At 33.4% G+C, this 25,210-nt stretch overlaps 2 protein-coding genes across 6 annotated transcripts in view; both read right to left on the reverse strand.

Annotated features, from left to right (window-relative positions):
* Positions 1 to 4,499, reverse strand: part of LOC136040120 (2-oxoisovalerate dehydrogenase subunit alpha, mitochondrial-like) — a 49,033-nt gene extending 44,534 nt beyond the window's left edge. For both annotated transcript variants that reach the window (XR_010620626.1, XM_065724217.1), the window contains exon 1: positions 4,374 to 4,499. Coding sequence is in view for 1 of the 2 variants with exons in the window: in XM_065724217.1 (XP_065580289.1) it covers positions 4,374 to 4,448 (75 nt within the window). In the remaining variant the exon portion in view is untranslated. The remainder of the gene's footprint in view (positions 1 to 4,373) is intronic.
* Positions 4,500 to 11,060: 6,561 nt separating this feature from the next.
* LOC136040122 (serine hydroxymethyltransferase-like) overlaps positions 11,061 to 25,210 on the reverse strand; it is a 111,847-nt gene continuing 97,697 nt past the window's right edge. For all 4 annotated transcript variants that reach the window (XM_065724220.1, XM_065724222.1, XM_065724221.1 and 1 more), the window contains exons 8-9: positions 20,957 to 21,073; positions 11,061 to 15,117 (exon numbers count right to left, since the gene is read on the reverse strand). In XM_065724220.1, coding sequence (XP_065580292.1) covers positions 14,951 to 15,117; positions 20,957 to 21,073 — 284 coding nt within the window. In that variant the 3' untranslated portion in view covers positions 11,061 to 14,950. The remainder of the gene's footprint in view (positions 15,118 to 20,956; positions 21,074 to 25,210) is intronic.

Here is a 25,210-nt window from a genome sequence, read left to right on the forward strand (position 1 = left end):
AATATATAAAGATATAAAACTTTCTAATCTTTGCACTATCAATTCAAACTTTTACCAAATCAAAGTATGGATACTTTGAGTTAGAGGTAAAGAAGAGACAACAATCACAAGCACTCAAGGTAAAAGTATTTTCGAGGGGTTTCATGCACTTTTTGAAAGTCTTGCAAAGTTCTTTTCTTTGACTGTTAAGATTATTATTGAAAATAAAATTTAACATATCTAAATCAACTGCAAACAGCATTTTCTTTTTTTTTTTCATTGGACATTATTTTTAAATAAAAAGCAATTTGAAACTTTTGGTTACAATGAGATGTGGTTTGTTCTTTACAAGATTGAGCTGACAGAGGTAGCACTAAAAAAGGGGGTTATAAACCTATGATTACTGGTTTAATCAGAGGTTGATCATGTGAATTTGTAGGGAAGCCTTTTCAAGCTCCCCAGCATTTGTATTTTAGAAATTCCACAATGAATTTCTTTTTTGGTAGTATATGGCTATTTATGATAGAGTTATTGAGTTGAGTTATCAAAGAGCACATAGATATGATCAACAGCTTCCAAATGATCTATTAAACATCTCCCTGCAATGTTGCAGGATCCTGAAATCTACCCACAATTTATGAAACTTATCAAGGGGATAGGGAGAGTATATAACAGGGAGGATTACAAACTCAGGTTAAATGATTTTGACAATGGAGATTATGGCAACACAATGTTATTATGGAAATTATGGCAGGATGATGCTATCCAGAAATATGAACATCCAGTCAGAAAATTCAAATATACACCTGTATCATCTAGAAAAAAACTAAGGAGGTCTATTTCTGTGGAGGTGCATACTCACCTAGCCACATTTGTTCTGCAAAGGGCAAAACTTGCACAAAGTGATTCAGCTTTTTGCTCTCTGTGCAGGTTTTACCCTTTGCAGGAAACAGGTGGCTAGGTGAGCATGTATCTCTAAAGAAAAAGTGCTGCTTTTTCTGTTTTTCTAGATGAAAACTATGTACAGGTGCTAAAAAATAGAAACTGTTTCTGATAAAATGACATAAATTAAGGTTATTTACGGTGATTAACATCAGCTTTCTTTTCCATACAAATTATTAATGATGTGTTTATAAATATATATACTACACATGCATAAATATTTCATGGGACAGAAGTGTATTAGGGAAACAAGATAATATTATCTATTTAAATATGATTATCCATATATTATATATTTCAATACAAAGGCCCTTTCAAAACATATTTTACCTTGATAAAGAGTATTATTAAATTTAATGCATTGTTTAAATTGGAACATGCTATTAAAAGATTAAGACGTTACCAGCAGATTTCTAATGATCAAAACAAAGAAAAGTGTTTCTTTAAAATGTTTTTTTTAAAAACATTCCAAGCTCAATAATTCTAGATATTTTCTCAACAATTTTCTAGATAGAAAAATGTTTTTCTAGATGATGCAGGTGCATATTTGTATTTCCTGACTGGATGTTTATACCTCTGGAAGCATCAATCTCTTCCTTTATTTGATGTGGTCCTTGTTCTTCAAATGTTCTTAGCTGTACCCGAGTTGTTTGGCAGGAATGACATTTATTAACAGCTAATACTGAAGTTAGGGTGCAGTCTTCCAGAAGAAGTCTTTCTCTCATTTTTGGGCTTCTGATGCCACTCACTATTTTGCTGTGAACCTTTTCATCAACATTAGCACAGTTGTAAGCTTTTACCATGATTTTAAGTGTCTATGTTGTCTGTTTCTTCAGCAGTGAGAGGAAAGATGTTGAATATCTGGCACCGTTTTTTCTCCTGCCCAGATGAGAAGGTAGCCCTGCATGCTTTCCTGTGTCTTTCCAGACAGGGTTCCCAGAAACATGAGTTTTACAAGTTGTTCAAAGTGTTTCTATTGATCACTGAGGGAAGCTGAATCCTAGTCAATACTTGGTGACTTTGTTTCTATCTTTCAATATCATGTACTGTTCTACCTGATTATTATTTTATTACATCAAGGCATCTAGAACAAAAAGTATAATAAGCAACTGCAAGCACATACAAGCACAATACCCATTTTTCAACCATGGAGATCATAATGGTATCCTATTCCTTCCCCCAAGCCTTTCTATTAAGAATATGGCATCCAGAGTACACTTTTTGGGAGGCAAGGGGGCATCAAACTTATATAAAAAGTGATCAAATAAAAAAAAAGCTTTTAAATGACCCCAATTCAATCCAAATCATTGTTTTGAGAATTAATAGAGGGTAAAAATTTAATGGTACTTTTCTGTTATAGCAATCCTACTCAAGAATCATGCTATAATAATAATAATTTATTTTTGACCTGCTACAAAAATCAAAGCAGAGTATCAATAATAGAAACAAAACAAACACTACACAAAACAGAACAAGAAACCAAAGCAAATGAGTAAGGCCTCTGTGGGCAGGCAGATACTTATAAGTAGAATGGGACATTTTGCCAGCAAGCTCTGTGAGCATTGACCCAGTATCTAGGAAGCTATAAACAGATATGAGGCTCCTATTCCTAAACCATGGAGGCAGATACAATAGAAAACAGGAAAACCAGAAATAATAAGAACGAATTGAACTGATATCTTTTCTATGAAAAATAGAGTAAATACTAGAAAGAAACAAAACTGAATGATCTGTAAAAACTGAGTATAATTTAGCAAGAGACTTTCTATTGTATCTACCTTGGTTAGCAACAATTTTAGAGTAACTTGATTTGATTTTCTTCTTGCAATCAGCAACAGCAAGAGTCTGTAAGGATTTTAGTGTTTTACTAACATTAATTCCCAGCCACCAAAATGAAGAAACCAACAGAATAGAAAAAGATCCACAGATTAGAGGAGTAATGATATTACTATTAAATGAAAGATATTCACACTTTGAAAGATTAAGAGAAAGTCCAATCACATGAAGTTTAGATGCTACTGTTGAAACAGACAAAGAGAGACCTTTTTTAGTCCTACTGATCAAAAGAATGTCATCTGCATAGGGAAGATAAGAAATATTTACAGAATTAAGGATGCAAGTAGATGGGATAGAGGAAAGGACAGAAGATATACAAAGTTTGAAAATAGAGGGGGAGAGGACAGCACCTTGACGGACCCCATATTGGACTGGAATTTTACTACCTGAAACCCTCATATCAATTTTAATCTGCAAAAAGGAATTTGAATACTAATATCTAAGAAGAAAAATTACCAATATGTTGATACCATGAGTAAAAAGGGAAAAGATAGCTTGGGAATGTGTAACAGTGTCAAAGGCTTTGGAGAGATTGAAAGCACATATATGTAACTTAAATCCCCTTTTAGTATCCTTAGTAAGAACATTAGCCAAAACATGATGAGCCTGCTGGCCACCTACCCCAGCTGAAAACCCAATCTGATTTTCACCAAAATAGGTCAAAGAATTAACTGATGGGAGGAGAAAATACTCAAAAATTTTGCTTAAATTGCAGGAAACTGTTATTGGCCTGTAAGATGCATACTCAGTTGGAATCTTTCCTCTTCTCAGTATCAAAGTAACTGTTCTGCACAAAAAACTTTCAGGCACAACTGATGTGCATAAGCACATTTGAAACAGAAGTTGTAAATGTTGGACTAGAGCTGGACAATCAACATTTAGGTGTTTGGCACTTATACCATCACAATCAGTAGAGCTGGACTTAAGCTTCTTTATAGCTTGTCCCACTGAAACTAAATTAACTGGGAGGATCTGGTTCAGGAGTACTGAGATGGGAAGCGCAGAAATAAGAAACCTCATAAAATTAGCATGAACAAAATGGTTTATAGTGTTAAAAATCAGGTTGTAATATTTGCACCAAGCAGCAGGACTAATTGGGCTACTTGTTGACAAAGAGTCATTGATTTTATTTGAATTTACCACATTTTTCTAATCTAAATTACTTGACGGGAATTTGCAAATTTTGGATTTTTCAGACCATAAATACTTTTTATACTCTAATTTAGTTTTTTGTTCTATATAAAACTTGAGAACAGACCTAGAGCCTGTTTTTCATTTACCTGTAGTAGGAGACAATTAGCTTATACTCGGTGAAAAAAGTGTCAGTTGACAGAATACATTGGACTTATATAATTTGGGCAATATATTTGCACATTGGATGGGGGAGGGATAAAGTAGGCTTGATGGCCAGCATGAGGTTACAAAACAATTTTTACTCCTTAATAATAAGCAGAATAATTGCATCTGATACATCTTGCATGCAGAACCACTAAACTTTACACCCACTCTTCTAATACGCAAATATATAGCCCAAATTTGTTTCTAAAGTAGCCTATTATATTTTTCATCATGTTTTCACTTTTTGAGTAGGGTCACAATAACAATTTAGTAATTACATAAATTGAGGTGGCAAATAGCACCTCAGAAAACTGGGAAGTTAAGTAACTTCTCAAGAGCCTTCTAACAATCATTAAAAGGCCTATTTAATTTTCTGTTTTAAAGTTTTTGCTATTCTCATTTCTATTGGCAGCCATCTAACGTAAATATTGATTGTCTAATCTAGATGGTGCAAAAATTTAAAACTTTTGTATATACAAACTTTTGTATATGTAATTCGAAAGATGACTTTTTTCCATTGACAGATCAAGTATTTTACTCTGGTTATTTCAGAGTTGAACTGGTAAACACTGATGGAAATCACCTCCAGGAACAAGAATTTTATCTCTAAGCGGCAAGTTCGGACTTTCCATGAATCGCAACAAGTGATCCACTTGGTGTAAGCCACACTTGGGTAACATCGGTGCTTTTTCAAGTAAGAAAACCAATACTTGGTCTAATTCTAAAGCTTTGCTTGTAAACGGAATATGAGGAAAAACGAGCTTTTAAGGCAAATGTCTTCCATGTTTTTAGTCCGAATGGGAATGAAGTTATTTCTGTATAGGTCTTAGATTTTACTTTACGATTTGTCACAAAGAATGTGATACACGGTCGCATAAATAAATATTTTACCAAGTACGCCTGGTCCATATATGAAAAACAAATTTCCCAACATAATCAGCATCACTGATAGTCTGTGAAACACTATCTGCAATTTCAAGCGGTTTTCTTTGTAGAAACCGATACATACTATCACTAGTATACTGACTCACTATAATTTATAAGTTCCAAGTATTGGCCATTTTTGTAAGTCTCAATGCTGTCAATGCCATATCGTCAGACCCAAAAACTAAAATTTCGACCTTCTATTGCCACTGTCTTTGAATTGGATGCAATAGTACGACAAGAACGCTTAATTGCAGCATCATCAGACATATTGATTTGTCATGCTTACCAAATAAAATCCTCTGCCAGCTGACTTTTGAATAGTTCCCAAAGACCTTTTGGATCTGCAGGATTTCCAAAAACAAGAATCTGTGCGAAGAGTATTCGCATTGCAAAAGGCATTATGGACAGTGCCGATTCTTCTCAGGCATCAAACTACTCTTTATCGATGAATTCAAGGTATGCTTGAGCCAGGTATGCTTGTTTGCGTGGCATAAAGAATGTTATTCACAGTTTTGAGTTAAAAAATTTTCAAACCAATCTTCAAAATCTTCTTAAACTTCATATAACTTTAATTTCAAAATGGGTTGCCGATGTTCAATTTTGTTAAAGGGCTTGGTTTGTTTGAGCAATATTACAACTACTGGCACACCAATGAATTGCTCTGGCAGAGGGGGTAGTGTGATCAAGCTTTTTAAATGTAATTCCGACATCCTCTTTAAAGATAAATGGCTCGGCCATTCGCTCTGGGAGTAATTGTTCTGCCAAAGGGGAGTGCTTGTTGATTGTGGGTAGGGTGGAGCAATTTGCACCAAAGCTTTAGTTGAAATAATTTTGTTTAAACCTATTCTTGGGCAATGATCCGTCTCTTTTTTAAGGTCAACCATACAATTCCTTTAAGAAAACTGAATATCAGCATGAACTTCGAGTCAAAGTATCAACATTAGCTAAAAACCTAAGTCCATCTCTTCAGGGTTTTACAGATCTTCTCTAAGTTCTGTACAAAGAGGAGCCTATGAAAATGTTGTTCAAACACAATTTGGCCAAGCTCCTAAATATTCTGTACAAAAGTAGTCAGTTCCCTTTGATAGCATTTGAGTACTCAGTGGGTGATAAAATTAAACCAGTGAAAGACAGAAAGATGAGTGAATTTAATCCATCCTTCCCTGATTTTCCAGGTTTTTGCTTCTTGTCCTATGAACAAGCAGTATTAGACGATATATCTGAAAACTAAAAACACACTAAAGAAACTGAGCTCCATACAAGGAGCCAAAAAGAAATCAAGGCTTGGCATGAAGTACGTCAGTATTTACGGACTGCGAGTAACATTGGAAAAGAGACGATAAGGGATAGTCCTTGGACAGTTGCAATAGTTGAAGAAATTTGAAGCAAAACCCTAGTAAAAACTTCTGGTTAGGTGCTTCTCCTGACAGAATATTTTTTTGACCCTGCTGAAAATGATCATCATGATTACTTGAAATTAAGTATCCTTACTCCCTAAGACTTATCCACAGAATAGTGAAGAAAGTAAAGAGATGAAAGAGCTGTTTTTGAAGTTGATCAAAGTTCATGAAGAAGATTTGGAAAACAACACCTAAAACGTGTTGATGACAGAAACAAAAATTTAGCATGCTTTTCTCTAACGGAACAAGGCATATATTGTCAATGCAATTGATTTTCTAAATATTTGTAACAGAGCAATCTTTCCGAACACCCATATCCTACTTAATATTTTCACCACTATACCCCTATCGACCAGCACAGCACAGCGCTCCTTTTACACTTCGGAGAATAATAATAATAATAATAATTTATTTCTTACCCACTTACATAAGGGAAAAAGTGGAGTACAAGGAGAAAAAACAAAGAACTACAAATAACCCAAAAAAACACAAAAACAAATAACACAAATATAAGAAAAAAAGAATATAACAATTTAACAAAAGAGGCGGATAACATGATTGTTAGGACCAAGACAGATTGCCGCTTGATCAATTAAATTTGAACTTAGTTTTTCCACTGAAAGAACAATATCCGTTGCCTGATATTTACTAATTAACCTTCGGTTCCGAAATGATCGTGATAAATAAAGTAGGAGCTTTAAATACCGATAGTAATCCGTCTTGACCCTCTTGAATCAAGACATACCTAAGAAACGTGATGTCTGAAAGTAGGCTAAATGCCTTAGCCAATCTCAATGTCCAAAAGGAAATTCCAGTTGACACAGACTGTGTATTATCCATACTGACGAAGACCCAAAGAAGACTCAATTTTATTTTGTGAGACAGCTGATATAAGAAGATTGTGCCAGAATAAAACGTAAAATCTTATTTAATCTGCTGGGTTTTATCAATCATTCCTATAGTCCCACCTCAAAACTTGCATCCAAAGAGCTAAAATAAACTTTAATTAGTTCCTTAAAACACCGGTTTTTCTAAGGATTTTTTAAATGTTTTTCGTTGGTTAGCCCACACTAGACAACACCACCCTTACTCACAGCATTTTACGTTCATTTTAAGTTTGCTTTCATTTAATATTTTCAATTTTCTTCATTTTAAGTTTTGTTCTTTTATGGATTTCAGCTTGATTTATCAAAATTATGTTATTCAAAACTAACCGTTTATGGAAAGTCTTTTGGATTTTCTTTTTTGGTTAGAACTTTTTGCTTTTCATGCAAAACTTCCTGTTTTCAATAATATTATCAAAAAGAGGCCATTGACCATTTTCACCTAAAGGGCAAGTAATAATCTTGTCAAGAAAAAAAAAATCGGCTTACGTAATTCAAAATGCATTATGGTACATAAATTAAATATTAGTGGAGAGCAAAAATTTTTTTCGAGATTTGACTTTTATTATGGACCATATTTTTGGAGAATCAGGGCTTTACCGTATGCAATACATTAAAACGGATTGGATTAATTGACAGTATTTTCAGATTGACATTGTTTTGAGGTAAAGAATTCTCTATACTTTTTTACTGACACTGACAAATGTCCTTAGAAATGAAGACCCAACCTAGGCTTCCTAGTACTTGTTGTTTCCCCCACAGCATAGTGACTTTTTCCACACATGGTAAGTCACTATGTGTGGTAAAGCATAGTGGTAAGCAAGTGCTATTTCAGCATGGTCAATATGTTTGAGTTTATCCGTAATGGATTTCCTGTGATTTTTCTGTTGATTAGATTCGAGTATAAGCTAAAAAAAGAGGCAAGCAAGTATATATTAATAAGTTTTCTTATATTATTTTTAGGGGGTGGGGCTCAAATACTAGGCCTGCATGGCCTAGTTCTGGAACCAATTGCCATTGGTTCCACAACCTTCACTGGTTTTAAGTCTTATTATTGAATTACTAGCCAAACATAGAGCAGTCACTAACTGCGCATGTATCAATAAGATGATTGAATATAGACATTTCTCACATTAGGAGTTAATCCTCTAAATAATCATTACGATGATAACCTATTATGCAATTTTTTACAGGCGCTTATAATATCCACTGCATAGAATTCCTGTATTGAATATACATCCGCTGTCTTGAAAAAATCCCCAAATGTTCCTAAGTTGTTTGTTTGCGCTTACCATGCATGCACTTATTCCCCACCTTCTGCGTTGATCGTTGGGTATCAAACAATAAACAATGTCCGATGTGTCACGTTGATAGATTCAACCGTAGAATTTCACTGTTTTGACCGTAGGATTTCGATTCTGACATCTATGCAGTGTTTCCAAAATGACTAAAAGTTTCACATCTTATGAATCTATTTTTCATATTCTACACCCGAGTTAAGTTATTTCAATAGTTTTATAAGTTTTCACATGTAGTAAGACTTAGCTGACAACACTAACTTGCATGTAACTTGCATTAAATAAGAATTCTAGGGTCTATTCCATATGTTGGAATAGGTTTAATATTCAATCCAACTTCTATAGCACGCTTATGAAAATGAATGCTACTGCTACTTGCAGCAGGGCCAGCCGTTTCCCCCCTCACCTGGTACCTCAAATTCAGATAATAAATGAAAATTTGTTTAACCGTAAGCGGCCAAGACTCACGACGCCTGAGCTTGTAGTCTAATCACTCAACCTACCCCAAGCCAAGGTTTTGGAGGTACTAGAACTCAAACAACCCTCCGGGAAAATGAATAGAAACCAGAATATACCCCTTGGAATTATAGCCTCTATTATACGGAATATCCACAATTGAAAATGGAGCATCTGAGACATACGATTCTTGTATATATCAAGTTTCATTAAGATCCGATCACCCATTCGTAAGATACCTCGATTTTTACGTTTTCCAAGAATTCCAGCTTCCCCCTCCAACTCCCTTCAATGTCACCAGATCTGGTCAAGATTTCAAATTTGAATGTTAAAGCCCAAAATCCTTCTAGATATGAAATATCATTAAGATCTGATCACCCGTTCATAAGTCACAAATACCTCATTTTTTCTAATTTTTCCGAATTAACCCCCCCTCCCCCAACTCCACCAAAGAGAGCGGATCCGGTCCGGTTATGTCAGTCATCTATCTTGGACTTGTGCTTATTATTTCCACCATGTTTAATCCTGATCTCTGCGCTTTAAGCGTTTTCCAAGATTCCCCCCCCCCTCTAATGATACTAGATCCGGTCTGGACTTAAAATAAGAGATCTGAGTTTCGAAGTCCGTCTTAATATGAAATTTCATTTAGATTCGATCACTCCTTCGTAAGTTAAAAATACCTCATTTTTTCTAATTTTTTAGAACTAACCCTCCCCCCCCGAACTCCCCCAAAGAGAGCACATCCGTTCCGGTTACGTCAATCCCGTATCTAGGACTTGTGCTTATTTTTCCCACCAAGTTTCATCCTGATCCCTCCAATCTAAGCGTTTTCCAAGATTTTAAAATATTGTTTAGCAATGAAATTATTCATTATATACCCCGCTTTTATCATTTTTGTAGCATAATAAGTGCCTCTGGAAAAAAAAAACAAAAAAACTCAAATAAGTCTTTTTGACAGCAAGGCTTTTGAAATAGTGCAACAATTCCCTCAATGTTTAATTAAGTTTGCAATTGAATAGCCTGCAAATAAGACCTTTTGACGATCAGTATGCAGTATGCCATTTTGGCAACCAGGATGCAGTTAACCTTTTTTGATTTGGTAGTTTTAGTTGTAAGAGTAGAAGTTAAAGTAGTGTTTGCAGCCGCATTCACAGTTCTAAAAGTAGTAGTCAGAGTCGCAGCAGGTAGCGGTCACGAGTTACTGCACTTGCAGCTGGAGTAGAAGCCGAGTTGCATGCACGGTAACCGCAGTCGCATTTGTAACTTATCACAGGCTTAAGTACTAGCAGGCCCAACAAGTCATGATCAGAGACAATCTTGTTGACATTAAACATTTTGGATTGTTTTATTACCGCCTTATAAACGTCTTCTTTGGCAACCCGTGAGTGACATATATTTTAACTGGCAAGCCTGAGCAGCATAACTGGCTTACCTTGGGCAGTACCTGGAAGAGACTCTTTTTATGCATCTTAGACATCTTTCAACTCATAAGGAAGATTCACTTTGACTCTTCAATGACTGACAACATTATAATTGGTTATTCGTTGCTACATAGGTTTATACAACCTAGAAAAGCCTATTTTTCCTAAGTTTTAATCTAAACTCATTAAAAACATTCTTTTTGACAGCTTAATTATCGATAGTATATTATACTGGCTTTGTAAGTGAATATGACCTAGAATAGATCTTTAAATAAATTTAATTTTCTTTTTCAACTCACCAAAAAACCTTTCTCTTTGACAGCTCAGTAATTAGTAAGCTTTTGACAGACTTCTACTGGCTTTCTATGGACTTATCAGGAAGAAACATTTCTTTTGGGCCTTAAAATCAGGGACAGACTTTTTGCCAGCACTTTTTTTTATCGTCTGGTTTTCGTTTCGCAAAGAAGGACATCTTGACACATTGATTGGAAATTACAGTTAGATTGTCAACATAATCAAAACAATAGCATTTCACTGAGTTTCATGGATATTTCTAGCTAATTGTCAGATTAAATGCAATAAAGGTAATAAAACTTTAATTAAATAGTCTTACTTTCAAACACACACCAATGTAACAAATAATATTGAACTCGCAACAAAATTGTAAGACATTAAAGTAAACTATGGCTGAGCAAGTTGGCAAATGGTCACCACAGGTGGTCACAAAGGCAATTATTTGGTAACACTCATTATAGATGATTAATCGCAATTACTGATTGAATAAGAAAACTATTATGTGCTGCATTATTAATTTTACCCGAACTACTATTTACTATTTTTTATTTTTACTATATTTTATATTTATATTTTATATTTTTTACTATTTTATACCCGAATTTACTATTTTTTTTTTTAAATTAACCGGCCCTCCAGTCCCCCCAGATGGTCAAATCGGGAAAACGACTATTTCTAATTCAATCTGGTCTGGTCACTGATAATTTTACCCGGTTAATTTTGAAATTGGACAAGACGGTCAGTCTAGTTATTGAATTTTATTCACCTATGTCATCTTATTATATAAAACATTATAGCTCAGACGAAAAAAGAACATTAGATTTATAAATGTTGCTGCTTCAAAACACCTTTTAAGAAATGTTTTGATGGATTTTTTTTTTATATTTATCCCAAGATAAATACGCCAAGATTTTTCTATTTAGAAAAGAACAAATAGTAGTCTATTGATCTCCTTAATTTTAAACATACCTTTAGAAAGACATTATTCGAAGTGAAACAGTAACTGAGTTCTAATAATTTCTTGATTTGTAATTAATAAAGCTGTAATAAATTATTATTCTAATCAAATATTATCTGTAATTGGAGTTACAAACTTCTTATAATTGTACTTAAAAATGCATAGTATATGAAAAATTCTAGTTGAAAATTAAATAAAATAAAATCTGATTTAAATATCTTGCAGCTCTATTTCACTTTTTAAGATTGATTTCTAACTACAGATAAACTTATAGATTTATCTGATCTTAATTTTCATTCCTATATTATAAATTTGTTTGTATAAATCGATCAATTGATGTTACAAATATAATAGAACAGAAATAGATTTAATCAACATAATTATTACTTCCAAAAATGTGTGAGCACATTATTTAATTACACAGGTATTTTTGAAGACCACACTGCCTTCCCAAGACGTACAAATGACAGTTCAAATAAGGATAAACATGCGATATGCAAATATGCGATCAAAATATCCGGATTTTTTTGTCATTGTTGTTCACTGTCTAATAAAAGGGTTTATCCTTATTTGAACTGTTATTTGTAAGCATAATTACAATAAGTTTGTAATTAAAACTAAATATAATATTCAATCTTGACAATATTCAATTACAGTTACATTAATTATATGCAGGTAATTGCAATTAATACAAAATTGATTGCGACTATTAATTACAAAGGCATCGCACGAGGATAAGGTTTAAGAATCGAACTTGATTAATACAGCTTTTGAAAAACTAATTCATGAAAACGACCTTTTGTTCTAACCCTTATTTTAGGAAACAATCTCCCAGACAGTGTAAAGTTAAAAGAGAGACAGAGCCTTTGACGTTAAACTTCAGAATAATATTATGGTCGGATTTGTTTCTAAAGAGCTCAAAAATTTTGTGCCCCAAATAAAAAGCAAGCAAGAAAACTTCTAAGCTAGCCAGGCTAGAGGTATATCCCTGCTACATAAATACGCGGACCCCCCTGAAATGAGGAAATAAGGCCCTGGTCTCTAAGCAATGTTTCCTGACGCACCTGTGATAATAGCAAAGTAAATATATACAATGATACCATTAGAATATTATAACAATTAACTATTCCTCACCCCAGCACAAAATCCCAAAGAGTATGGGTGAAACCTGGCATTAGTGTGAAGGAAAAGAGTGACCAGTGCCATCTAGCGTTTCTGGGTGTTTTCTTTACTGTAAGAAAAGGCAAAACAGGTGCAATTGGCAAATTTAATGTAGACTTAAGGGTTTAATCTTAGTTTGAGAAAACATCCCAATTCTGATGATAAAAAAGCAAAAAACAACAAACACTAGATGGCTTTGGTGATTTTTCTTCGATACTAGGGCTAGTTTCCATTCCTACAAGTTATCCATACTCCAAGGTGAAGTTTATATTTCAAAAAGATAAGTAAAAGTCATTGATTAGCACTACACATCTAGGTGCATAAAGAAGTTGAATTTCGTTATGAACTTAAAATTTTGCGCCATTCAACTTCTTCAAGCACAACGTCATCAAAAACCATTTTCAGGTGGATAAAAATTCAGTTGAATTCCGTTCAGATCAAATTCAAAAATTTTCCTAATTTTATGCAATGAAAACGAACAATATTCTTTATAGCAATATTTTATACCGAATTACATAAATCATTTTAAAACAGATTGAAGGAAAAAAGCGTAACGCTATTGGGGTGCTTGTCCCTTCTTCGAAGCTATGTTTCACGCCATGAAACCGTGCTTTAAACTAAGGAGGAGAAAAAGAGCTTTAAACCATTTAAAAATAGTTCAAAGTTTATTCCATTCATATTCTTTAATATGAATTTCTTTAATTCGATGTTTTTTTAATTCTGATTTTTTTTTAAATTTGCATTTTTAAGAAAAATCATGTCATCAAGAATAAACAAAACTCAAAAATCAAATTGAATGATGCAAAACAGGAATGATATGTGCATGAAGAATACTTAGCATGAACTACTTCTTTTGATTTTTTTTTTGTATCTTCATGAAAAAAAAACCCCTCCCTCACTCTTGATTTATAGTTCTCTTGGAATATATTAGATTATTAATTGGTATTTTTCAGTCTAAGAACTGTGATTTGCTGAGAATTTTGTGGTCCTCTATAAATTGAGCTGTTTTTAGGACAGTAGACCCCATTTAGATCGGTGTTGCCACGTTGAAACAAGCCAAACTGATAAATTTGTATTTTTTGCTTTAAAAAATTTAACCATTAGCAACCTTTTAACTCCAACGAACAATTAACCTTTAAGGGAAAGTTCAAACTTTTCAATCTGTTTAGTATCATATATATTTAGGCTTTCTTATTTTTTATTCATCTTTATTCTTTTTTTTTGTAATTCAGCGTTGACCAGTGTAATTCAGCGTAGATCAGTGTTGCCACGTTGAAACAAGCAAAACTGGTAAGTTAAATTTGACAATACTTTTTGCTTTTAAAATTCAACCATTAGCAACCTTCTAACTCCCACGAACAATTAACCTTTAAGGGAAAGCTCAAACTTTTCAATCTGTTTAGTATCATATATATTTTGGCTTTCTTATTTTTATTCATCTTTATTCTTCTTCTTTTTTTGTAATTCAGCGTTCACTTCTAGGGATACTGAAATATTTTTCAGTAAAACTGAGTATCTTTTTTCTCTTAATTTATCACCGTCCATGATACTGAAGCACCAGTTGTTACAAGACACATCACATTTTCCCAGTCGGTATGTTATTTGATTATTCTATGTATTTTCGGTCTTTTCCGGACGGGGTGGGGTCGGGGAGGGGGGGGGGGTGGTCAGCTCCAATCAGTTTATACACAAGAGTCATTTTGATAACGCATATTAAAAGTTTGGTTAAAAATCTATCATATATGTGTTTAAAAGCAGAGCCACTTTAAACTCAACTAGATTAATGTTTGTTTCAAAACGACCTTTAAAATTCTAAAAATTGAAACAGTTGACTACAGTTACAATGAAACCAGTATGTTTTCCTTAGAATCACCACTTAATATTCACTGTAAGGTGAATATTAAGTTAAAATATATGCTAGAATATAATAAAGTATAATTTTACTTCAGAAGTATCTGCTCAAAGGCACTCGTGTTAAAAAAAAAGTATGAATAATTTGTTGTCTTTAAGTAAATGACTCTCACTTATCCTTTTTTGTACGGAAATTATAGTTTGGTTAGAATTCTGGAAGTCCAGGCATTGCGAATTTTATGGCAAAATTTCCAATTTCTTCTTCCAAGTCTCGTAGTTGGGCAGCAATTTTTTCATCTTCAATAAGAACGCGTTTAAAATCCACAAGCTTGGGGCCAGATATGACTAAAGCTTCTTTTGCAATTATTAAAGCTAGAAAACAAAAAATAAAAATCAGCTAGATATTAAAAAATGAAACAAAGAAGGAAAAGAAACAAAGGGGATAGGAGCATTCAAAATGGCACAAAGAGTGCACAGCATCAGAAATGCTGAAAAGTATAATGAAGCTCAGAGAAAGCACCTGGGCGTCTTTGAATTCAGACAGACAGCATGTATCCTTCATAATGGGGACAAGTTCTCATATTTGTCTGTGTGTCTGTGACCCACAAAAACAGACAGACAGACAGACAGTCCCACAAAAACTTTCTCATTGTTGGACGTGCAGATCTAAACAGATAGACCACAAATTAAGAAAGATACAAAATCTGACAGACAGGCAGATCCAAAAAATGGGGTTAGACAGACCAAAAACAGACAGGACTTACCTCATTTTTACATTAAATCACGACTTAGCTTGTTTTTACTTTGAGTCGGCTTAACGAAAATCAGGTCCTCCCTGTGTGGAGTGGACAGACAAGCGGTTAACAAGACTTCGATGTAATTCAAATTACACATTTTCTGTTTTGTTATTTTTGTAAATGATATTTTTTTAAATAATATGGCTTAAACAGCAAAGTTTTCATGACTAGCTATAATGTGCAGTAAAAATTGTCTTCGTGCATATAACGTGCATATAACTAGCTATAACGTGCATAAAAATTGTGCAGTATTGGCTATCACCTGCAATAAAAATTGTCTTCGTGCATATAACGTGCATATAACTAGCTATAACGTGCAGTAAAAATTGTGCAGTATTGGCTAGCACGTGCAGTAAAAATTGTCTTTGTGCATATAGCGTCCAGTATAACGTGCATATAGCTAGCTATAACGTGCAGTAAAAATTGTCTTCGTGCATATAACGTGCAGTATAACGTGCATATAACTAGCTATAACGTGCTGCAAAAATTGTGCAGTATTGGCTATAACATGCGGTAAAAATTGTCTTCGTGCATATAACGTGCAGTATAACGTGCATATAACTAGCTATAACGTGCAGTAAAAATTGTGCAGTATTGGCTATAACGTGCAATAAAAATTGTCTTCGTGCATATAACGTGCATATAACTAGCTATAACGTGCAGTAAAAATTGTGCAGTATTGGCTATAACGTGCAGTAAAAATTGTCTTTGTGCATATAGCGTGCAGTATAACGTGCATATAGCTAGCTATAACGTGCAGTAAAAATTGTCTTCGTGCATATAACGTGCAGTATAACGTGCATATAACTAGCTATAACGTGCAGTAAAAATTGTGCAGTATTGGCTATAACGTGCGGTAAAAATTGTCTTCGTGCATATAACGTGCATATAACTAGCTATAACGTGCAGTAAAAATTGTGCAGTATTGGCTATAACGTGCAATAAAAATTGTCTTCGTGCATATAACTAGCTATAACGTGCAGTAAAAATTGTGCAGTATTGGCTATAACGTGCAGTAAAAATTGTCTTTGTGCATATAGCGTGCAGTATAACGTGCATACAACTAGCTATAACGTGCAGTAAAAATTGTCTTTGTGCATATAGCGTGCAGTATAACGTGCATACAACTAGCTATAACGTGCAGTAAAAATTGTAAAGATGATTGGTTAGTTAAGAAATATTTTTTAATGAACCATATTCATAAAAAAAACGAAAAGAAACACTAGTTGATCAACAGTTCTAGCTGATCACTGATCACCCAGCTGATCACTGGTTCAAACCAGTTTTTACACGTCTAGTCTAAACGTCTCTTCTAAAGATTTCTATAAGAAACTTAACTTTTAAAACATTTGACAATCCCCTCCCCCTCTCACACAGATCTTGTGATACCATCCTCTCAAAGTCGGAGCTGTTTATACCTTTGTACGGTTTTACAAAAAGTAAAAAAAAAACAAATTTCAGAACATTTGATTTGCATGGATGGGAAAAGGAATGGGGTAGGTTACTGTCATAGTTATGAGAGGGATTTAAAGGAAATCTGAATCTTATGAAAGAGAAGGGGTAAAAAGTAAAGATTTGAATGGATTGGAATTGAAAAGGAGCATACTGCAGCGATTGAAAACATAAACAAAACGAAAACAAAACTAAAACTAAAAGGGAAAAAAACATCAAGAAGAAAGTAATACAGTTCAAAATAGGGACGAAACCTTTTAATTGACAGTGAATAGATATAAAATTGTTTAACTGGATATTTCGAACACATTTACAGTGTTCATCTAAACTTTTTAGTTTTACTGCTGATGATGAACACTGTATATGTGTTCAAAATATCCAGTTAAATAATTTTTATACATATTCACTGTCAATTAAAAGGTTTCATCCCAATTTTGAACTGTTTTACTTTCGTCATGGAAAGGCAGTGTGGTCTTCGAAGTTATCAACATCAAGAAGAGAGAAACGAGGATAATACGAGCCAATGAAAAACAAACTACAATGCAAATATTTCGGTCAAGGCCTGACCGTCCTCAGTGCAGAGAAAGAAAAAACAAATACTTAGAAAAAGACAAAGATAATAAAAAAAAATGATAAGAAAATAAAATAAGTTGTGTTCGCTGGTAGCAAGCCTCAGTTTGTTAAAAGTAAAACAGTTCAAAATAGGGATGATACCTTTTTATTGACAGTGAAATATAAAATTATTTAACTGGATATTTCGAACACATATACAGTTTTCATTTACTGCTGATGATGAACACTGTATATGTGTTCGAAATATCCAGTTAAATAATTTTATATTTCACTGTCAATAAAAAGGTATCATCCCTATTTTGAACTGTTTTACTTTCGTCATGGAAAGGCAGTGTGGTCTTCGAAGTTATCTACTCAGTTTGTTATTGCAGAGTCAGTCCATAGCTTCGATTCTGCATATTTTTAAACAGTTTTGATTCAGCTTGTTCGATCCATATCAATTCAAATCAAATTCCTTGAATCTAAGTCATCAAGGAAAAGTGCAGGCAAATATCCATTTCTGAATGCAAAGTGACCTTGAACACACTCTCAGTCCACGATTCAATCTACGTTAAACGGCAAATTGGTCTTAAAATGAAAATACTGTAAATCTAAGAGCAACCTGGCCTTCAAATGAAAAAAAGTGTCAATCTAAGAGAAAACTGGCCTTCAAATGAAAAAAGTTTCAATCTGAGAGCAAACTGGTCTTCAAGTGAAAAACTGTCAATCTAAGAGCAAACTGGTCTTCCAATGAAAAAAGTGTGAATCTAAGAGAAAACTGGTCTTCAAATGTAAAAACTGTTATATATGGTTTGATAACACTGAATTTTTGGAAGCGACACAAGAAGTAGGAGGAAAGCAGCTTAGAAAACGGTTTCTCGAAAAATATCGAGCGACAAGATATACCAGTGCTTCCATACCAGACCAGTTTTATCCCCATTGAATCCCTAATTAGACAATTGGCGGTAACAAACTGTAAGTAAAGAACAATTTGTGGCAATAAGCAAAATTTTTAAATGCATTTTATACTACAAAAGAGGTAGTTTTTTCAAGATGAACATGTAATTGTATAATGAATATAATGAATGTGCAACAATTATTCAAGCCTAAAATTTCGCATAAAAACGAGCATGAGAAAATTTCTAATATTATCAACAATTTTCAAATTGTCTTAAGGACTTTAAAAAAAAAAAATTATTGAAGGAGGAGAGTTCCCACAATAAGCTAAGCAATCTTTTTGGAAACTATTTTGAAAATAACGATGAAAATCAAACCAGGAATTCCAGCATATTAGAGGATCCTATTTTCACTTTCGATGTTAAATATCTCTTTAAAAGATATTCACAGTATGTCAGAATTCCCAAGTTACGGACATTCTAGAAATAAGAGTAAAATTTCTAGTCTGCAAAGATATATGCAGTTGAAGTGGCAGTTTGCACATTTGTCAGCAGATTTGCAATACTTTGAATTTGTGTTTAACCTAGGCCTAACGAAAGGTGACTATAAAATACATAGATACTTATTCTGAAATGTTTTGAATTCCTGTGGAGAGGTTTCACATAGGCTTTTACCCCACCTCCACTAGAAAAGTATGTCCAGGCCTTCCCAATTTGTAATTTTTTTTTACGCAATTATCAGGTAATTCGTACATTTTCTCGTTTAAAAAAAGGATCTAAAAGAAAAAAAAACATTTTCCGTATTCCAGCAACAAAAAAAAATAAGATATAGAAGAAATGACCGACATTTTATGGGTTTACACAAGTATCAACTGCAGAATTATAAGACAATTTTTAGAAAGGGAATCTAGGAAAATCAGAAAATCAAGATAAATTAAAGAAAATCAAATTAAATTAAAGAAAATCAGAGATGGGCTGTAGCACCTCTTTCCAAATACTATTTTTCTATTACTTCTATTTCTTTCTTCTATAGACGAGGTCTTACTTTGTTGATCTGTCACATTAATATACGTACATAATTGTGTAATATTCTATAATGTAATAAATATTTCAATAATATAATATTACAGAATTGATTATATAATTATGATTCTGTAATATAATATGCTATTCAATAAAAAAAATACTAATTTTTGAAGTTTTAGAGGAACTACTACTACTACTATTTCAAAAATTACTTAATTAATTTGTTTATTAATTAGTTATAATTGATAAAATTTCATTAAATTCAATTAATCGAAATTAATTTAGCCAATTCAATAATTAGTTTCTCTATGAATAGTTTCTAGATCCTCTCTGGAGAATTTCCCTTCTTTTGTGTAGTTATTTATGAGACTAACTGATGATTGCCTATTTACGCGGTATTCATCAACGGTCAAGATATTTCAAGTATTTCTGTGTGAACAAACTGGTCTTCAAATGGAAAAAGCGTCAATCTAAAAGCAAACTGGTCTTCAAATGAAAAAACTGTTTTTCAAGATATTTACGCGGTATTCATCAAGATAGCGGTCAAGATAACCGTATTTCTGTGTCAGCAGACTGGTCTTCAAGATATTTACGCGGTAGTCATCAAGATAGTTGCCAAGATAACCGAATTTTCCTATGAACTTGAAAAGGTAACTGATCGTTTCAATGTCTTCTCTGGAATATTTCCCTTCTTTGATGTAGGCATTTCTCAAAATATCTGATGATAGTCGATTTAAGCAGTATTTGAGCGGTATAAGTTTTGTATTTTTTTTTGTCTTTTTTTAGGATTAATTCTAGTCACAAAATTGAATGGTACGGCAGACTCAAACAGAAGACTTGAAACAATATTGGAAAATTCAATATGATGTAATTTGTAATTACGGATTACCTGTCGCATTTTTACAGCAGCTCATAGACTGGTCCGGGCTTTAGGCCGTGCCGAGCCTTAGGGAAATGAATATGCCTTGAAAATGCAAATAAGTACATAGTTAGACATGTTTTCTAAGTTATTTGGTTCTATGATTATAACTTTAATAAGGTTCTAAGTTATATGGTTCAAAGGTTCTACAAAGTTCTAAGTTATTTGGTTCTAAGGTTCTATAAAGTTCTAAGTTATTTGGTTCTATGATAAGCCCCCGAAAGAATCCTTCCCATAGCCGACCTCTCATTCTTTCCTTTTCAGAATTCACAACCCTGCTAGGCAGAAAGAGATCCCCCCACATTCAGAACTCAGTGAGTTATTGGCACCTCTTTTCAACCTCTATTTTGGTCAATAGTTGCCACTAAGGAAATAAGTAAAAACAGATTCTGTCCCTAGATGTTATTGTCCTCTCCGTCCAAGATTTTTAAATAAATTTTCTTTTTTGTAAAATTATTTTTGTGTTAGTGAAATCTTAACAAGTTAGTGACTAACAAGATAACAGTAAGGGGACAAGAAAAAAAAAACTATTTAAAAAAAGAAGTGAATTATATGAAGGAATTACAAACCCTTGTGAATGTAGTTTACAACTTGAACGAAGTCTTCTTCGATGAGCCCTCGGGTTGTTAGTGCAGAAGTTCCAAGGCGAATACCACTTGGGTTCATCGCACTCTTGTCGCCAGGAACTGAAATCAAATAATTACTAAGAATATTTATTTAAATTATTAAGAATAATCTATTATTAAACAAGAATGTTTATTATTCACTTATTTATATTAAATTTAAGAATTATTAATTTGATTGTTTAGTTTAGAGTATGTTTAAAGTCAGTTACTAAATATTATTCTAAGTTTGATTTCAAGTGTAAAATTAATTATTTAATTTAATTTATAAATCTTATCATTAATTAATAATTAAGTTTCAAAATTTCAATTATTTATATATATATATATTCAATTTCAAATTTATATTGATTTACATCTATTTATATTGTATTATTTAAAGTAAATATATTTACCTTTACACATTTATAATTAGATATTAAGAATATTTATTAATTCATAGTTAATTATTTAATTATGGTAATAATTAATAATTTCAAAGTATTAATAATATAATAAAGAAAACCTAAGATTTCAAAAAATCTCCTTTTTTCAAATATAATACGGTGTATAACAGTTACTTAGCCTTGTGAAGAGTACTTGGGAATCACTAGAAAATGATTATTTCTAGGAACCTCCACCTTTCCTTGGCAGCCAATCGGGGGTTAAAAGAAAACACCCTCATAAAATAAGACAGATGTCCATGAAAACGACTTATTTGGCCCCTTTTCAATTAGCACATAAACAGTTAATTGATAAGATATCAAAGGGTAGCTACTAATAAACGAAGAATTATTAAAGGAAGCAGATAATTTTCTTTGTTCGTAATTTTCGGATTAGATTATTGGATTTTGGATTAACGCGAAGAAATCTTGACAGAGATCCGACGATCTGCCCACCCTTCTTTCTGACTCTGTTGTATCAGAGGCGCCATTTGGACCAAATCTTGGGGTGGGCATAACCTCCATCTTGGCCCCCCCCCCCCCGACTCACTTCGTGTCGCGTAATCATCTAGGAAATGGGCATTTGACAGAACTCGAGAAAATTATTATGTATCTTACCTACTTTAAAGGTTTACAATAATTAATAGCAAATAGCGTAATTACCCCAAGGGTCGTCAAGTAATTACGCTCTTTGGTTAATAGGCATGCAGTAATTTCAAATCAATTGGACAGAATGGATCATGTTGGACATAATGGATTATTATGGCCGGCAAAGGGCCCTTTGTGGTGGAAGCTTGAGCCCCCCTGGAAAATCTGGGGTGGGCATTTGCCCACCCCTGACCCCCCCAAATGGCGCCTCTGTGTTGTATAATTGTTTATATTAAGAAGAAAGTTCTAAATTTATCACTAACCAAAAAAGTATCAAATATTAAAATGCATCAAACATCCCAATAAAACATGTATTGCCCCCTGAGCTCATTTTATGTATATTCATACCAGAAAACCGTGATTTCCAATAATTTCTCTTTTCACTATTTCCCAATTTTCACCAGCGTTGCCACGATTAATCATGAAAATGAACGAGGAAACTGATTAGTTAGGTTTGGCAACGCTTTTCGCAATTAAAAATTCAAGCATTTGCAATCTATTAATTCCGAAAGACAACTGCACGCACCTTCACAGCACAGCTGCACCTGCTGAAGCTGTTTGGTGCCACATGTCTGTAGCTTCTCTTTTGTTTATCCGTCACAAACGTTTATTTTTTTTTTTAATTCGGCACACGCTACTACCAACCGTAGCATCATTTTCATTAAAACTTAACTTCCAATTGATTCTTATTTTTATATAAGAGAACGCGGGCACAGGTACATACAAAAATAATACCAGTAGATACACTAGCCTCAAAACACACTTTTTAAAGTTTGGTTGCATTCCCCCCCCCCCAAGAGTGGAAAATGCTTTTAAGTTTGATTATACGCCATGTCAGAGAACATAGGTAACTCAATAGATCTGAATTTTACGGAATCCAAGCTCACTAGCGCAAAAGGCAGTTTAGCATTAGGCGTTTGAATAAAAAAAGTTTAACATTACACATTAAACACTAAAACATTAAAGTTATCAGCAGTATAGCAGTACAAAATAGTATTTGGAATACCACAGACAGTTCCAAAACGCTACAAGGAAACGTTAGATGGCGTAATTTTTTCTCAGTTATATTCTTGAGCATAGAGCAATGGTTCCCAGCTAATTCCAAGCCAAGCCCCACCTAGGGACTTCTAAAATCCTAATGATCCCTTCGTGATATTTATTTTTTATTATTTAAATTTTTACATATACTCACTTGAAGGAAGCTTAAAAGGCCCTTAACTCGGTATCTTGGCTTGGGTTGTCCTCTTGGCGTATTTTATACTAGTGAAAAATATCGCTAAAATACTGAAAGAATAATTGATCCTTATTTTTAAAGACATATATGGCTCCGTAAGCTCTCATTTTACTAATTTAGAAAAATCAAACTTAGTCAAACAATTTCATGTGAATGACGTCACATTTATATGCATTTAAAGGGCAGAAAAGATACATGGTAGCACTACAGTGGCGCCATGTACTGTATAAAGATACTGTATACACAAACTAATTTTCATTAGAATAAAAAATGCCTAGAGGACGACCCCCCCCCCCAAAAAAAAAAAAACACATAAAGGCCTTTTAAGCTTCCTTCAGGTGAATAAGCGTGAAAGTTTAAGTTACAAAATTTAAATATCAAAAGGAAGGCATCAGTATTGTAATACATAGGTGGCGCATGGCCCAAATTCAGTGGATAACCATTGCTGAAATGACTCTGATTAAAACCGATATGTCCTAGGTCAAGCTCACTTCAAACTATTGGCTGCAATATTTATGAAGAGAATACAAGGGGGGGGGGTCAACCGTCAAGGTAATAAGAGACAATTATCAAGATGTGAATTAAAGAAGCACTTGGATTATAGAAATATTATATAAAATTAATAAAAAACTCTTTCCAAATTTAAGAAAATAGGGTGTAGTCTGGCGTGGGGTAACTTTGACCAATTATATTTCCCAATATCCATGTTGGTACTTACGTGTTTTCCTGACCACATTTAATAAGTTTGATATCTCTAAAACCGGTCTTTCTGTGTGCATTCTTAGATAATCAGATTAGCCTGAGTGATATGAACTACTATGCAGGAATACTGTAATTAAATATTTAATATATAGAGTTGGATAGGTATTTAATATCATGCGTTCTGGACAGCCTGTTTTCCATAATTCTCTATTGTAGTTTCCATACTTTTGTCACAAAAGGGTTATATTTTATCATATTTAGGTATATTTCATTATATTTAACCTAACTTCACTTGAGTGAGGTCAGCATAAAACGTATGTACCTCCATATTTTAAAGTCTTCATACCTTGTAAGTTCACAATCATATTTCATATGTTATTTCAATCTTTGTATGAGTTCAGCGCCATCTAAAACATGTATAGCCATTAGCTAGCAGGCTTTTTAGTTAGCAGTAGTTAGCAGATATAAATAATTATCATATCTATTATCATAATTGTCAGATTATTACATCATCAGATCTATGGAGTGGGTGCCCCCATCTCCTAGAAGGCCAAGACTTTATACAAATTATAGAAGCGCAAAGAAATACAGGCTGGTCAAGTTAAACTTATGACAAGTTAAACTTGTCACAGAATTATTACCAGAGAGAAACCTACAATATTCGTTCATATACTTTCACCTTTTCCGTTTGTTTTAGGTAAAGAATACGGCAATGGTAAAGAGATCACCACCGCCAGTAAGAGACATTGAGTTTTGTTTCAACAGTCAATGATCACCGTTGAAACAATCAGGCCTTGATGACCTGATGAAAGTACAGGAATCCCTTTTTGTTTATCCTTCCCAATATATACCATTTGAAAATTTTAAGGTGTTTTGAAATTTAGCGATCATCTAAATATTGGAAAAAATTCAGATTAAAAGTATTACACGTGGAAGTCGACTGTTGAAATGGTAGTCAACTGTTGGATCAAGCTCATCCTTAGCAATGAAGGATTGCAACATTATAGCTATTTATATTACCCGATGTTAATATATTTTATATGCATTTGAGGGTAAAAAAGATCGTTTCCATCTATATTATGGAGATTCCCTACAAATTACATCAAAAACATACAGATACAAGTAATATTTGTATTTATTTTGTACAGGTAATTTTGTTGTGCTTATATGCTGTTTTCTTTTGGATGTTTATTT

This window comes from Artemia franciscana, chromosome 20 (assembly GCF_032884065.1).
Source record: "Artemia franciscana chromosome 20, ASM3288406v1, whole genome shotgun sequence".
Classification (NCBI taxonomy): domain Eukaryota; kingdom Metazoa; phylum Arthropoda; class Branchiopoda; order Anostraca; family Artemiidae; genus Artemia; species Artemia franciscana.